The sequence below is a fragment of the Delphinapterus leucas genome, chromosome 4 (genome assembly GCF_059928025.1).
Source record: "Delphinapterus leucas isolate spDelLeu-1000000601 "Yukka" chromosome 4, BTC_Dleu_Yukka2, whole genome shotgun sequence".
NCBI classification, from domain to species: domain Eukaryota; kingdom Metazoa; phylum Chordata; class Mammalia; order Artiodactyla; family Monodontidae; genus Delphinapterus; species Delphinapterus leucas.
Genome location: NC_143132.1, coordinates 31,161,660 through 31,174,720, shown reverse-complemented (window position 1 = coordinate 31,174,720; position 13,061 = coordinate 31,161,660). Strand labels below are relative to the sequence as shown.

Genomic DNA, 13,061 nt, shown 5'->3' with positions numbered 1-13,061 from the left:
AACGAATGAGCCAAGAAGTTTGTATTCTATCTATCTGAAGGCCTTTGTGGGATTGGGATGATCAGATCTGTAAAGTAGTGCTGATGGAGTGGGATCTATAATTTCAAACGCTTTTAACATTTCATCAGTGACTTTTAGTCACTACTATAATTTCTATTAATCAATTTCTATTAATCACCACCAACCCATAACCAAATGAGAAAATGAGATTATGCATTTGGCCACAAAATATTAATGTAGAGTTCTGAAAGTGACAAAATGGTCTGTTTTTGATTTGTCTACAAGCAAGTCTGTTTTACATAAATGGCTTTTTTACAGATTTGAAATGTGAATATATTTTATTTTTTTCCCAGTGAGTACACAATACACAATTCTTTGACAATACTATTAATCAATTTTATGCCGATTTCTTTTCCGATCTAACAACATCAAATGAAACACATTAAGATTTTGGACACTGTTTGGTGACTTAAACAAACTACAGTTAAAAAAAAAGTACATCTATAAAACAAAGTATAAAAAGTCTACCCACGGCCACAAAATCCCTTATCTTGCAACACTTTAAAGTCACAATAAATGCTTTTGAAAATTATGAGATAAGAAAAAATTTAACTTCATTAGTAAAAATTATGGTGTTTCATTTGAAGTACATATCGCAGAGAAGCAAAATAAAAGTAACTTCACCTCTAAGATAATGTGGAAAGACATGTTGCTTTATACCAATTCTTGCCTTGTAATTCTATAAATACAGTATACAGAAGCAGATGAACAAATCAGTGAATGTTACAGTTCTGCAGATCTTTAATACTGACACACAATCACTTTCCAGTGGAGAAACCACAGTTAAGAGCTCATTGGTATTATAATTATGTTGTCAATGGACAATTACGTAACTTTGTTGAATAGAAATTTGGAGTTGTTCTATTCAACTCATACAAACTTTCAACTCAAATCGCATTGAAGGTATATTTAAATAGCCAGGGCATCAGACTATGGCATAGGACACCATTTAATGTTTTGTTACAGAGAAAGTCAACCTGCAATGCTTTTACTTCCCTTTGGTTACCGGATATCTTAAATGTTGGTCTGGATTTTCCTATATTCTCCTTCGAACTGGATTCAAATCCTGTGAAGAAATCAATTGTTTTCATGCCCCTGTACTATCCCACCTTACTTTAAATTCAGCATGGGGAAGATTTGGAGAAGGGGTAGGGGGCCTCTGCCTGCATACACTCAGGCACACCTGAGTTGGGGCACTGATTCGGCCATGGCCCCAGTTGCAGACCTTGCATGTTAAGAATGGAGCTGTGCTTGTGTTGGGCGTGACTGCATAGCAGCGCTGCCATTGAGTGCAAGGTAAGATTATATTCTTTCCCACCCAGGCTTCCTTCTGACAGCTTATGCAGGCTTCTGTTTAGACCTGCTCAAGAGTGAGCTCTGTGAATTGCCACATTCATTTAACTGGCTTCAAAAATGAAAAAATTCATGGTAGCTCTCATGATACTCTGACTTATCCTTATCGGACGTTTTTTACATAGAGCAAGTTGACAAAGCCTTTTGACTTTTGGTAGTGTTCCCGAATTCGTGTGAATCGCTACGGTATTTTTTCTTGCTTTATATCTACGGAGGAGGATATTTTGGGTGCAATATTAGACCGAAATCAATTAATTTAAAACCAGACTTAACAGAGGATGTGAACTATTGTAAAAGAACATTCCAAGTAACCATAAGGCCTGATATAATCTAACCAAAACAGTTTATTTTTATGCACTGAAGACAATCAAAAAGGTACGATGCTCCGACCTGCATTACTCCAGGAGCCACCTGCATACACATACTCTGTTTTTGAAGTCTTAGTTTATTAGTCACATACACCTGCCAATTACCAGGGGTAAAAGTTTATGTGTACTATGTATAATGAACTAAACTTTTAGGCTAAACTGGGTTATAGGGGAGCATAAAGAGGAAAGAAAAACAAACAAAACTTTGCTTTTAAATAGAAAGAGGTGAAGTAGGGAACTGCATAAATAAAGAATTAAATTCCTCACATCTTAGAGCTGTGAATAAGTATGTATTCATTCTTCACAGAAACTTCTCATCCTCCCCAGTCTCTCTGTCCCAGAGAAATCAAACTGCATTAAGATTCAGGCACTGATGGTGGAAAGTTGATAAAGGGATGAGTAAGTGGGTCTCAGAGTTTTTTTTCTCTTCTATGAAGAAATGAACTACATGGGACCAAGAAGATGTTGGTCCCATAAAGAACATTATGTTCCTCTACTCTTGCCTGTGTTGATGCAGTCTTGGGGAATAAAAAAGATGGAAACATTTAACTATGTCCTTCCTTTGCTATAACAATATGACACACAATTGGTGACTGAGCCAATAATGCACGGAGTATGAACTGTCATTCAAACTGGCCCCATATTTTAGAACTGATTCTAATCATTACATTGAATATTTTTCATAGTACCAACTACTGAACACATCATAGGAAAAACATGAGAAAGTATAACTAGAGATAGAATTTACAATTGTGTAGGCAGCACATGGAAAAATGTCACAAGTAGGAATTTCAGGAAAGTTTGGGAAATTCAGGAAAGTTCTCTTCTACTTGACTGATTGACTATACATGTACAGTAGCTAACATATATTTCAAAGTCATATTCATTTGGACGACACCTGACTGATGTTCAGGAACTTCTTGTTCTCAAAGTCGTGTAAACAAATGAGGCAGGACACTGTTATTAATGTCCACTTACGAGGTTTGGTTTATTTAAAAAGTGTATAAACATGCATTTTTCTTCTTTAGAATTTTTCTTTTCGATTTACTCATTCAAAATGGGTCAAACATATTTTAGTTGGTAGCCAATTTTTGAGAATGTACCATAAAATATTTATTCCAATAACTCTACTTACTGTGAACTGAACATACTCTGAGCACTGCTTTTTAAGCACTTACAATTTGGCTATATATTTGGTGGCATAACTTCACTTCTTAATCAAATAAAACACAAAATTGTATATAGACTGCATTATTTTTAAAAAATCATGAATTTAAGTGATGCAGCTCTATCCTCTAGTGTGTACTGTACATGTATTAAAAAGATGAAACAAGATATTGCAATAGAGTTTTTGTATTTGGAAGCAGCTCGAGTATGTCCTAATAATAAATTGCTTCTTTAACTATTTGCTAGATACTCTAGAGTTCATTTTGTTTGTTTCCTTGGGGAACTTCATATTATGTTCCGACTTAATGAGTTGGAGAGATTAGTTATGGTAATTCAGAAAATGCTTTTTTAAAAAAACTGTAATATAAATACAGCTGTTGTGAAACACCTTAATTTCCTCTTGCTTGTTGTAGTTCTCAGATGGGTCAATTACAATGACAGGTAAAGCTGATTCTAAATATAACTTTAATTTCTTTTTTTTTAAGCAAGTTTAGTACATCATTGCTACCTGTATTTTTTAATGCCTATTCAGTCTTAAGACTTCAACTTCCTTCTTTTGACCCCTGCTTTTGTCAATAGTAAAAGCCACCTTTCTGCTTTTCTTTTATTGACTCAGTCGCTGATGTTCCAAGAAGACTTCGCCAACACCACTGTTCCTTTGCATCTTTCCTATTTCTACACCCCAACTGAAAACCCCCTAACGTGATTGGTTACAACCAGCATTATCCAACCTAGCTTACAGTACAGAAACTCCCTTCACATTCAGTCTTTTTCTTCATGTCACGAGGAGTAGAGATTTGTGCTTATCACCAAATAAAATTGCAGTGCAAAATTTAAACATAAAAGTTACACAATTAAAAGTTAATATATGGCACCACAGCCTATTAATTCACATATAGTACAACAGACCAATAAGAACAGACAATAATATGAACAGAGCTAAAAAGAGTGAGCTTGCATAGCAATGCACGAAAGAAATTATATACAGAGGAAAATCCTTTTCTCCCTGGAGGGCGAGCTTTGTTTTCTTTCTTTTTTTATATACTCCTGACAAGAAAGAGTTAAGGTGGGTGGTGTACTTAAGAGAAGAACACAAGTAAAATATCTGTGGGATATGTGTGGCTGTGTGTCTTTACATTGCATTTACAGTTCTTTTAATAGTACATAAATAGAAATTGTTCATTGCACTGTTTAGTGTCATCACTTCCATGAGTTCAGACCTGATGGTCCTTCAGAGCAGCTTTGCATGTCTCCTCTCAGTTACTCTATAAAGAGATTTAAAAAAATCAGAAATAAGTTTACATTTAAAGTATTCTTTATCTTGATAGCGTAACAAAAAGCAAAGCAAACAGATTATAGATGAAGATAACATCTTGGATTTTGTGAGGTTGTGAATTTAAAAAATTATACTTATGGAAAGTGAAAGAAAAAAAACACTGTAAAATTTGGAGACAAAACCTGAGTAGATCATTTTTGCACTCTTATGAGTGTATAATTACTCCAATATAATAAAGAAAAATCCAAGTAGTCCTGAATCAAATGAAAAATTATAAGCGTATCTTAATCAGATTATTAATGGACAACAGTAATGATAACTTCCATTAATAAAGAAATTTACAGTTTTGAAAGTACTTTCACTTTCATTATCTCATGGCATCCCCCAGTCTGTGATGTGAGCATAAGAGTAATACCATATTTTAGATAAGGAAGTAGAGAAATTAAGAAGGTAGTTTACTTTCTCTTCTCATATAACCAGTAAAAGTTGACAAGATTGGAATTCAGGGCTATTCCTTCAGATAAACTGAATTCACGGAAGCAGTTGAAAATATTCAGCAAGTATAATTCTGACATTGGATAGTGAAATTGGTCACTTTCATGATGAAATTAACACAGAGTTCAATGTTTTTTACTGTGTGTGACATACTGTGACATCCTACTTTTCTCTAGTATTTTATACTTGGAAAGTAGTTTAGTTATATTAACTACCAATGACAGCTCTTTATCAAAAGAGAAATTTATTTATATGTTATTATAATTCAAGTATTAAAATTAACTAAAATCAAAGATCAACCTTTCAAGGTTGACTGCCTAAATATAAAAAAAATAAATAAATGAAGAGCAACTAAGGAATGAGGAATTCCCAAGGAGGTTCTTTAAAACTACCAAAGAGCCAACATTTCCTTATTAAATAAGAAAGAAAAGGCAAAGAAAACTACAAGAACTATATTTAATTAATTTCTAAGTATTAAAATTAATTGCCTAAATTACGCAATTTTTGCACAGAATAATTCAAACGAAAGAGAAAAATGTTTATTTGACTGATGTAAATAGCAATGGTCTTTATTATAACCAAACCTACTCAAAATCATGATTGTTTTTCTCATAGTAAAGCAAGCTTTCTATAATTTTGAAATTTGTTTATTGTGTCAATGTCATTGTAGGGGTTCAGGACGTGCTACGCCAAAATATGGTACCTTGGCATATTGAATACCTTAAGGTGAGGGAGTTTGGAAAAAAAAACAGCAGAGAGGTCACTGTGACCTCTCCCACCTCATCTGTCCCTGAAGGATCATAAAAACTCCTATGTGACAGGTACCCACCCTGTGGTACCAGGAGGAAGATAGTCTTGTCACCAGAGATGGGGAATTGGGGGCTGAGAAATCTGTACAAACAAACCTTGTTAAACTAATCCTTATCTTCTCAGTTGCCTCTTCACCATTTACTACCCCTAGCCCAAACCTCTCTGTCTTACCAAATTTAAACGCATTTATTGTTTCTTTGTCTAAAGGATTGAAAAGCTTCCTGCTCTGGTCACTTTGAGTCTTCATTCTCTTGTGAAGGCTCCATGTTCATGTAAAAATTCAATAAAATTTGTATGCTTTTTTCCTGTTAATCTATCTCATCAGTTTGGTTTTCAGACCCAGTCAGAGATCCTAAGAGGGTCAAGGAAAACTTTTCTGCCTTACGTTATTAACCCAGTCGTCTTTCTGAATCACCATAGCCTTTTAAACGTCCTAAAGCACTTACATAATTCACCTGTAAACTGTCCTTGACTATTTGAGCCCATATATCCTATGTCAAGAAGGTCGCTGGCATTGCGCTGGTGGCTTCCCCTCAATGCCTCGGCTTTCCTAGGTCCAGTGGATCCCTTAGAAGAAGCCGTTCCTGATGAGCTGTGACCCCCTGGAGATGGGAAACTGGGCTTGCTGTAGGGCACCAAGGTCTCCTCTGAAAAAAGAAACAAAAGGTTGAGTTGAACAACAATGTGGAGGCAAAACAAACTTAACTTTAAATACTAAGCTCAAGCTAGGCTATTTTATGATTCCATTCTTCAGTAAAATTAAAAATAAGAGTTTAATAAGGCCCAAATAGTAAAGGAAATTCTATGTGCAAGCAACATTTCCTACAATAGAAACTGAGGCAGGATTAAATTAAAAGAGATCTTGGAATAAGTATCTAATGTTATATATTATTTGCAAAATTTAAACTCAGTTTAAAAGATATTTGCATACAATAACCATATTGTTTAACTAAAGCATTTCTGAGAATAATTTCTGGGTTCAAAGAGGCTGCAATTTACTTTTTTCATTAAGAAGGAAGGAACATGGTTTGTGTTTTAGTTTAAATTATGGCAACATTTTCTCAATCAACTTAGATAAAGAAGTATATATCAGTGTAATAAACTCAGCTTTTAAAATTTCTATTGCTTCTTTGGATAGAAATACATTATTTGAAAAGATGTGTATTTCCTTAAAAGAAAAAGAGAAACTCATTCATTTTAATAATGTCCATATTCTTTTTATGTACCATCTCTCTAAAAATAATTCATGATGTGCATTACTAAATACTTAACACTGAAATAACTTTTTTCTTTCTCTCTTTTTTTACTTTCTTTCTTCTTTCTTTTTTCCCCCCCTCTCTTTCTCTCCACCTCTCTGTTTTTTCTTTCTTTCTAGGTATGGGTTATTATTACTGCGATTAGATGACTGAAAAAAATACTGACTGAATTTAGTATTTCTCTTTTTAGATAGTCTTTAATGACAAGGGTCACGTGATTTTTCTCTCACACCTGTAAGCATCCTAAATGTTCCACTAAATCTAGATACTAATATTATCATCTTTTGGCTTTTTTATAACTGTATCTTCTTAAACCTTAAGCACCAAGTTGTGACAAAATATAATTATTGAAAATGCATGAGTAGAGGACATATCCAGAAAAGTCCGAATGAATAAAAGAATGTGTAAGGAAACCCTTTCAATTGTGTGTGTGTGTGTTTGTGTGTGTGTGTGTGTGTGTATGTTTTAATACTCAATGAATCCTGACATAAGAAGAGATGTTCTAGAAAATCCATTTCTATAAGTGGGTCAACATTCCCCCTGCCAAAAAAATCCAACCACAAACCATGAAACTTATTTTGTGACATTTCCAGGAAATTTGAGTTATAAAACAAAAACATTTCACATTGAAGTGTTATCAACTAAATTTAATCCGTTGGAGCAAGTGCAGGCTCCAGTTTAACCTTTTCTAATATGAGAATTCTGTAATTGCCTATTTATTTGCAACTTTGTTATTTCCATTAATTTACCTATTTGACTGAAGCAAGTTCTCTCAAAATGACTAGCTACTTCAGTCAAAATGAACAAACGGTTGAAGACAGAGATTCAACTGACACTAAAGATGAAATTTAGTGGTCTAAAAGTACTCAATACAAACATTAAAAGGCAAAGGAAACAAAAAAAATCAAATGGTCTCTTGAGCTCTGCAGATGAAGCCTGGAGGTCTCTTGAGCTCAAAGACCCTATGCAGAGGTAAACTTGAGGAACAACCCTCACTGAACTGACTCAGGCTTAAGGGATGTGCTCTTTACACCTGACATCTCTGCTGCGGAATTCCAACTTCAATTAGTGATTCAAAGCAAACGCATTTCAGATGCCCTTAAACAACTGGCATTTCCAAGATACCTGGTAGAAAAAAAAAATGTAAAAGTCCACACTTTCTTGGGACTGTGCAGAACACACCTGGTCCAACACCTTGTTTGTGGAGGGCTTTCCGTATGTCTTCTTGGCGTTCTGTGGAGTTTATCCATTCCTGGGTTTGTCGCTGCCACTCTAGGGATGTTTTAGCTGGACAATCCAAAGAGCTCTTTGTGTCTTCTAAGTTGGATGCTTGCTGTCTCTCCAGAGAGCTTCCTTTTCTCTCTGTTGAGTTTTCCACGTTACCAGCATGCTGGCTCAGGCCTATTTGCTGCCTTAAACCCTGACCGGGAGGGGGATCTGGTGGTGGTGGAAGATCTAAAAATTTTGAATAATGTTTAGAATGGACTAAAATGTAATGAAAAGTACAGGTTTTAATTCAAGATGAAGAAAAAACCCTTGCCCTCCTACAGGTATCACCTATGCGAAATGAATTTGGGGGAGGAAAAGGTCAGTTATTTATATCTAAAATGCACATTATTGATCTCTTTGCTATCTTTTGATCACAGTGTCTTTGAAATAAAATCAACTGGCTTTATCCAACTATTGTACATAGAGAGTGTTTTCAATTGCACATTGAGGCTGATGTTCAAGGTGTAAAGAGCAGTTTATGGTTTCTCCATCTTTAATCCATTGTCCACTGCCACCTCCCCAAAGTAGAAATACCAAGACACAAAATGAATAGAAATCCTAGCAGCTGTGTTAATAAAAGGCCCTGGGAATAATAAAAGCTGCCCTGCCAATCTCCATAGGAAATGTTGCCCTTGGGAAATTAAGAGCTGTATGCCGTATCATATACAGCATATGACTGCTCTTATCCGTGTGCGTGGCACACTTAGCAACAGTCAAAGGGTTAAGCTAACATTTATTAAATGCAATTAACATTCTGCCTGACAACCAATTCTGGCTGTTCGTTTCATGAGTTAGCTAATGAGTTACAACTAATATATTATAATCTTCCAATGTATTAATTTTAATAAGTAATAACCAATGTTCAGAATTTAGATAGAATATGCTTCATGGCGCTAGAGTAGACAATGCATCATGAAAATTTGAGATGCAATGGAATAGATAATTTTTCATAAAAGCTCTTTACATTAAATATCAGATATGAAAAAATTAAAAGTCCAAATACTCAGCTAATTTTTCATTTTTCTTTTACTAGCTTTTCATTCCATGATACTTTTATATTCTGAATGTCTTTAGTTGTGAAATCATAGTCCCTTCTTTCATATTTCTTTAAGTATTATAGTTCTTTTGTCTAATTTATACTATTATACTAGTCCTGAAATTACTTTATGGAAGATTTTGAAATCTTCTAAACATTCTAACATTCTTTTGGATTATTTTCTTCTCATTTTTCTGGAATGCTGTTGCAAACTGCTTTGTTCATCCTTAAAGTATCAGTAATTATGTTATTTGTTCACAAAGATCAAATATCGTGGACAATATACATACTTATATCATTAATAGAGGATACTGTATATAACATAGGTAATTATTTCCCAGGCCATTTTAGTAATGATGCACTTGTTTCTAATAATATTGTTCATGAAATTTAAAAGGGGAACGTATAAATTTCTTGTGTACAAAACATAATTTCTTTAAGGAAGGCTAAGTTGCTTCTTTTAAAGACTTTATTAAGAAGCTTCATACTCTCTTTTATGAACAAAATAATACTGCCCTCCATTGAACCAACAATGAAAATCTCCTCCGTATCTGCTTCGGGAGTTCCCACATTGGAGCAACATTCCCAGTTCTTATGTATGTCCTCTCGTTAGATTATGAATCACTAATTATTGAAGGGAACAGGTTTTCTATCTGGGAGAATAAAGTTGCAATTGGAACATTTCTTCCAAAATGAAGAGCTAATCCAATACTGAGAAGATTGTTTGTTGAATAATCCACCAATGAGTTTGGTATTTTCTTTATATTCAACACTGACTCCCTTCAGTTCATATTATTATAAATGTAAATTAATTATTTCATTTGGGTAATTGGACTTAAGACTGCCAGTTGGGGGGAAATTATTATATTTGCTTCTAAAATAACATATCTTGTCACTGATTTTTATTCTCCATCAGAGCAGCTTAATTTTTCAAATGGCCAAAATGGCATCTGCTTATGCTAGCTAAAATTCTGATTACTATTTAATTTAACCTGAAATTATATGGCTACGTAATTAAGTAATATCCTTGGAGTTTGTATAGTCTAAGAAGAAAGAACATTGAAAGCACATTGAAATAAACAAATTGGAAAAAAGATGAGATTAAGAATGGCTGTGGAAAAAATAAAAGTATGTAATCAAATATGTTTACTTAAATTAAATTTATCATTCGTTTCTCTGTTGATTCATTTCAACTAAATCAATTCACTAAAGAGTCTCTGGCTGGCCTACTGAGGATTTGCTATTGTCAGGCACACAACAGTTCAATGATATATGTGCCATTATTATACTCTTTTTTTAGGTAAGAAAAAAAGGCATAAAGGAATTAAGTACCTCCAGCCTGGGTCTCTCCTTCCATGAACTCCAGACTCATCTAACTAAATCCATACTGGAGAGTTCAGCTTTGATGTTTAGAAAGTATCTCAAATTTCACACATGAAATCCGAGCTCTAGATCTTCCTCCACAAACTATACTTCCTCTCTAGTGTTCCTCATCTCAATTACTACAAGTTGGCCATAACTTTGGAGTAATTTTTGGCTTCCCTGCTTTACAGCCTTTATTAATTTCATCAACAAACCCTGTGGGCTCTGCCTCCAAACTATACTCAGAATTCAACATTTCTCATTGCTTCCACTGATTCTAGCTTGACATGAACCTTTAGCATCTATTCCCTACATTACTTCCACAATTTCCCATGTGGTTTCTGTGATTCCACATAGAAGCACGTTCAGTCTATCTCAACCTAACATCTAGAATGACTTGTTTTTTAATAAAAATATAAGGAAAATCCTGTTACTCCTCTGCCTTAAACACACACACATGCACACACACACACACACACACACACACACACACATGTACATACCATCAGTGGTTTCCCACTCAAAGTAAAGAGCCAATGTCCTTATAGAGACTTAAAGGTCCTACAGAACGCTGGTCCTCACTTACTTGTCTGACTTCACAGTCTATTTTGTTGCTCTCTCTGCTTCAGTCACACTGCTCCTCTTCCTTTTTATCAAATATTTCAGGATTCCACTTGCTGTTCTCATTTCCTGGAATGACTTTTCCTCAGATATCATCATTGCTCTTTCCCTTGTAATCTTCCAGTCTTTTCTCAAATGTCGTCATCTTGGTAAGTCCTTCCCTGAGCAATCTAGTTTAAAACTTCTCCCACTTCTATATTTCTCAACTCCCTTCCTATGTTTTTTTTTTTTTTTCTCCATGACACTTACAACCGTCTTGTATGCTTTTATTTTTCACTTATATATTTATGTTGGTCTTTATCTATCTTCTCTCACTAGATGTAAGCTACAGGAGGGCAGGGAATTTTGTCTGTATGGTTCCCATTGTGCCTGTCATTTGGTATGAGCTTAAATATTTGAATGAATAGATTAATGAATAAATAAATTTGCTCAATGGTCAAAGCTAGTCCATGGTAGAGCTGGAAAAGAGCCCCTTCTCTGAATAGACAGTAGGGTGAGGGGAGGACAGGCTGGAAGGAGATGGGAAAAAAGGCTGACAGATAGAGAGCTACCTCTCTGCCTCCTTTGTTTAGCATTGGTCAATGTATTTGCTTTAAAGGATATTCTTTGGCTTATGCAAACGCAATAGATGATTTGAACTGAACAACGTCTGTTTAGGTGAGACTTTATCCAAGGGAGAAGAACATTCCTTAACATGTATGTGAGTTTTTGCATAGTCTTTGAGACAGAGACTGAGGTTGCTTACCACTCCCAATTCCTCTATTGGCCACAAGGGAAGATTACTTTCCCACTCCAGTAGTTAGTTTGATGCCATGTGACAGAGTTCTTGCCAATGAAGGAGGCATGTACCACTTTCAGGACTAGCCATAGAACCTCTCAAATAATCACCTACGTTCTGTCTTCCCCTCACTCAGAAACCATCAAGGTCCCATCTTGGAAATAATGGTGTCTCAATATTTAAGAAGCATACACCCTTACACTACAACTTAGAGGAGAGTCACCTGACTTTTATAAATCACTGTGTCCATGAGAAATAAACGCTTAATGTGCTAAGGCACTGAGGGGATAGAAGCTGTTTGGTATAGCAGCTAGCAATAATTACTCTGATTAATGTACTCATAAAACACTGTTCTAAAATCTATAATGCAAAAATTTTATGGTAAAATGTCTATACATTAAGTGCTACTAAATGGCAACCTTCCTCAAAAGAACAGTTTGATTTTATACACAAATATTATAAATTTATTACTGATGCATGGATTCATACCATACAAAAGCTACGACATATACATCTGTGGTAAAATAACAAAATCCTTAAGGATAATCTGTAGAGTGCTATCCAAAATAAATGTCCCTGTATCATAACTAAAATGTCTTTGGATCAAACACTTGGAAAGATATGTGAGCCAAAATTTGCTTTGCAATATCACCACTTCCAAAATGTATCTACTAATAGCACCTAATCCATAACCTTTTTTGGAATGCCAGTAAATTTGAAATGTTAGGAACCTATTTGCTTTTTAGAAATATAAGTAACATATTGATCATGCTTTAAACTAGGAAGTAGCTTGTTTTAACTAGACATTCTGAAGAAAGCTTGCAAGGAAAGTGTTTTAGGAAGGAAGAAAAGAGCTCTCTATTTTGCTGATTTATATTTTATATCTTCCACAGATTCTGGACACGATCTTCAAACATTTTGGAAAAGCCACAGAAAACCCATATTGTCCCTGGATTTTTTCCTCTCTCCATGACATTCATATCAGGAAAATTACACAAAATTATTAATGCTGAGATTTGTAACTAGAATATCAGTGAGAGTAGTCCTTTTTATTTAGAGGGAACAAGATGAACGCTTCAAGTGCTCAACTAATCTTTAGATCATCTGGGGCAGAAAGGAGGTAATAAGCATTTTTGCTCACCACAGGATATCCACTTATAGAGAATCAAAATCTTGATTGTACCCTTACCCTTGCACTCCATAGAAACAC

The 13,061-nt window shown here is 34.8% G+C and overlaps 1 protein-coding gene across 1 annotated transcript in view; it reads right to left on the bottom strand.

The window, feature by feature from the left end:
* Positions 1-4,877: 4,877 nt before the first annotated feature.
* The window catches only part of ROBO2 (roundabout guidance receptor 2), an 83,219-nt gene continuing 75,035 nt past the window's right edge, over positions 4,878-13,061 (bottom strand). The window contains exon 14 of the mRNA XM_022578293.3: positions 4,878-6,176. Within this exon, the coding sequence (XP_022434001.2) occupies positions 5,941-6,176 (236 nt within the window). The 3' untranslated portion in view covers positions 4,878-5,940. The remainder of the gene's footprint in view (positions 6,177-13,061) is intronic.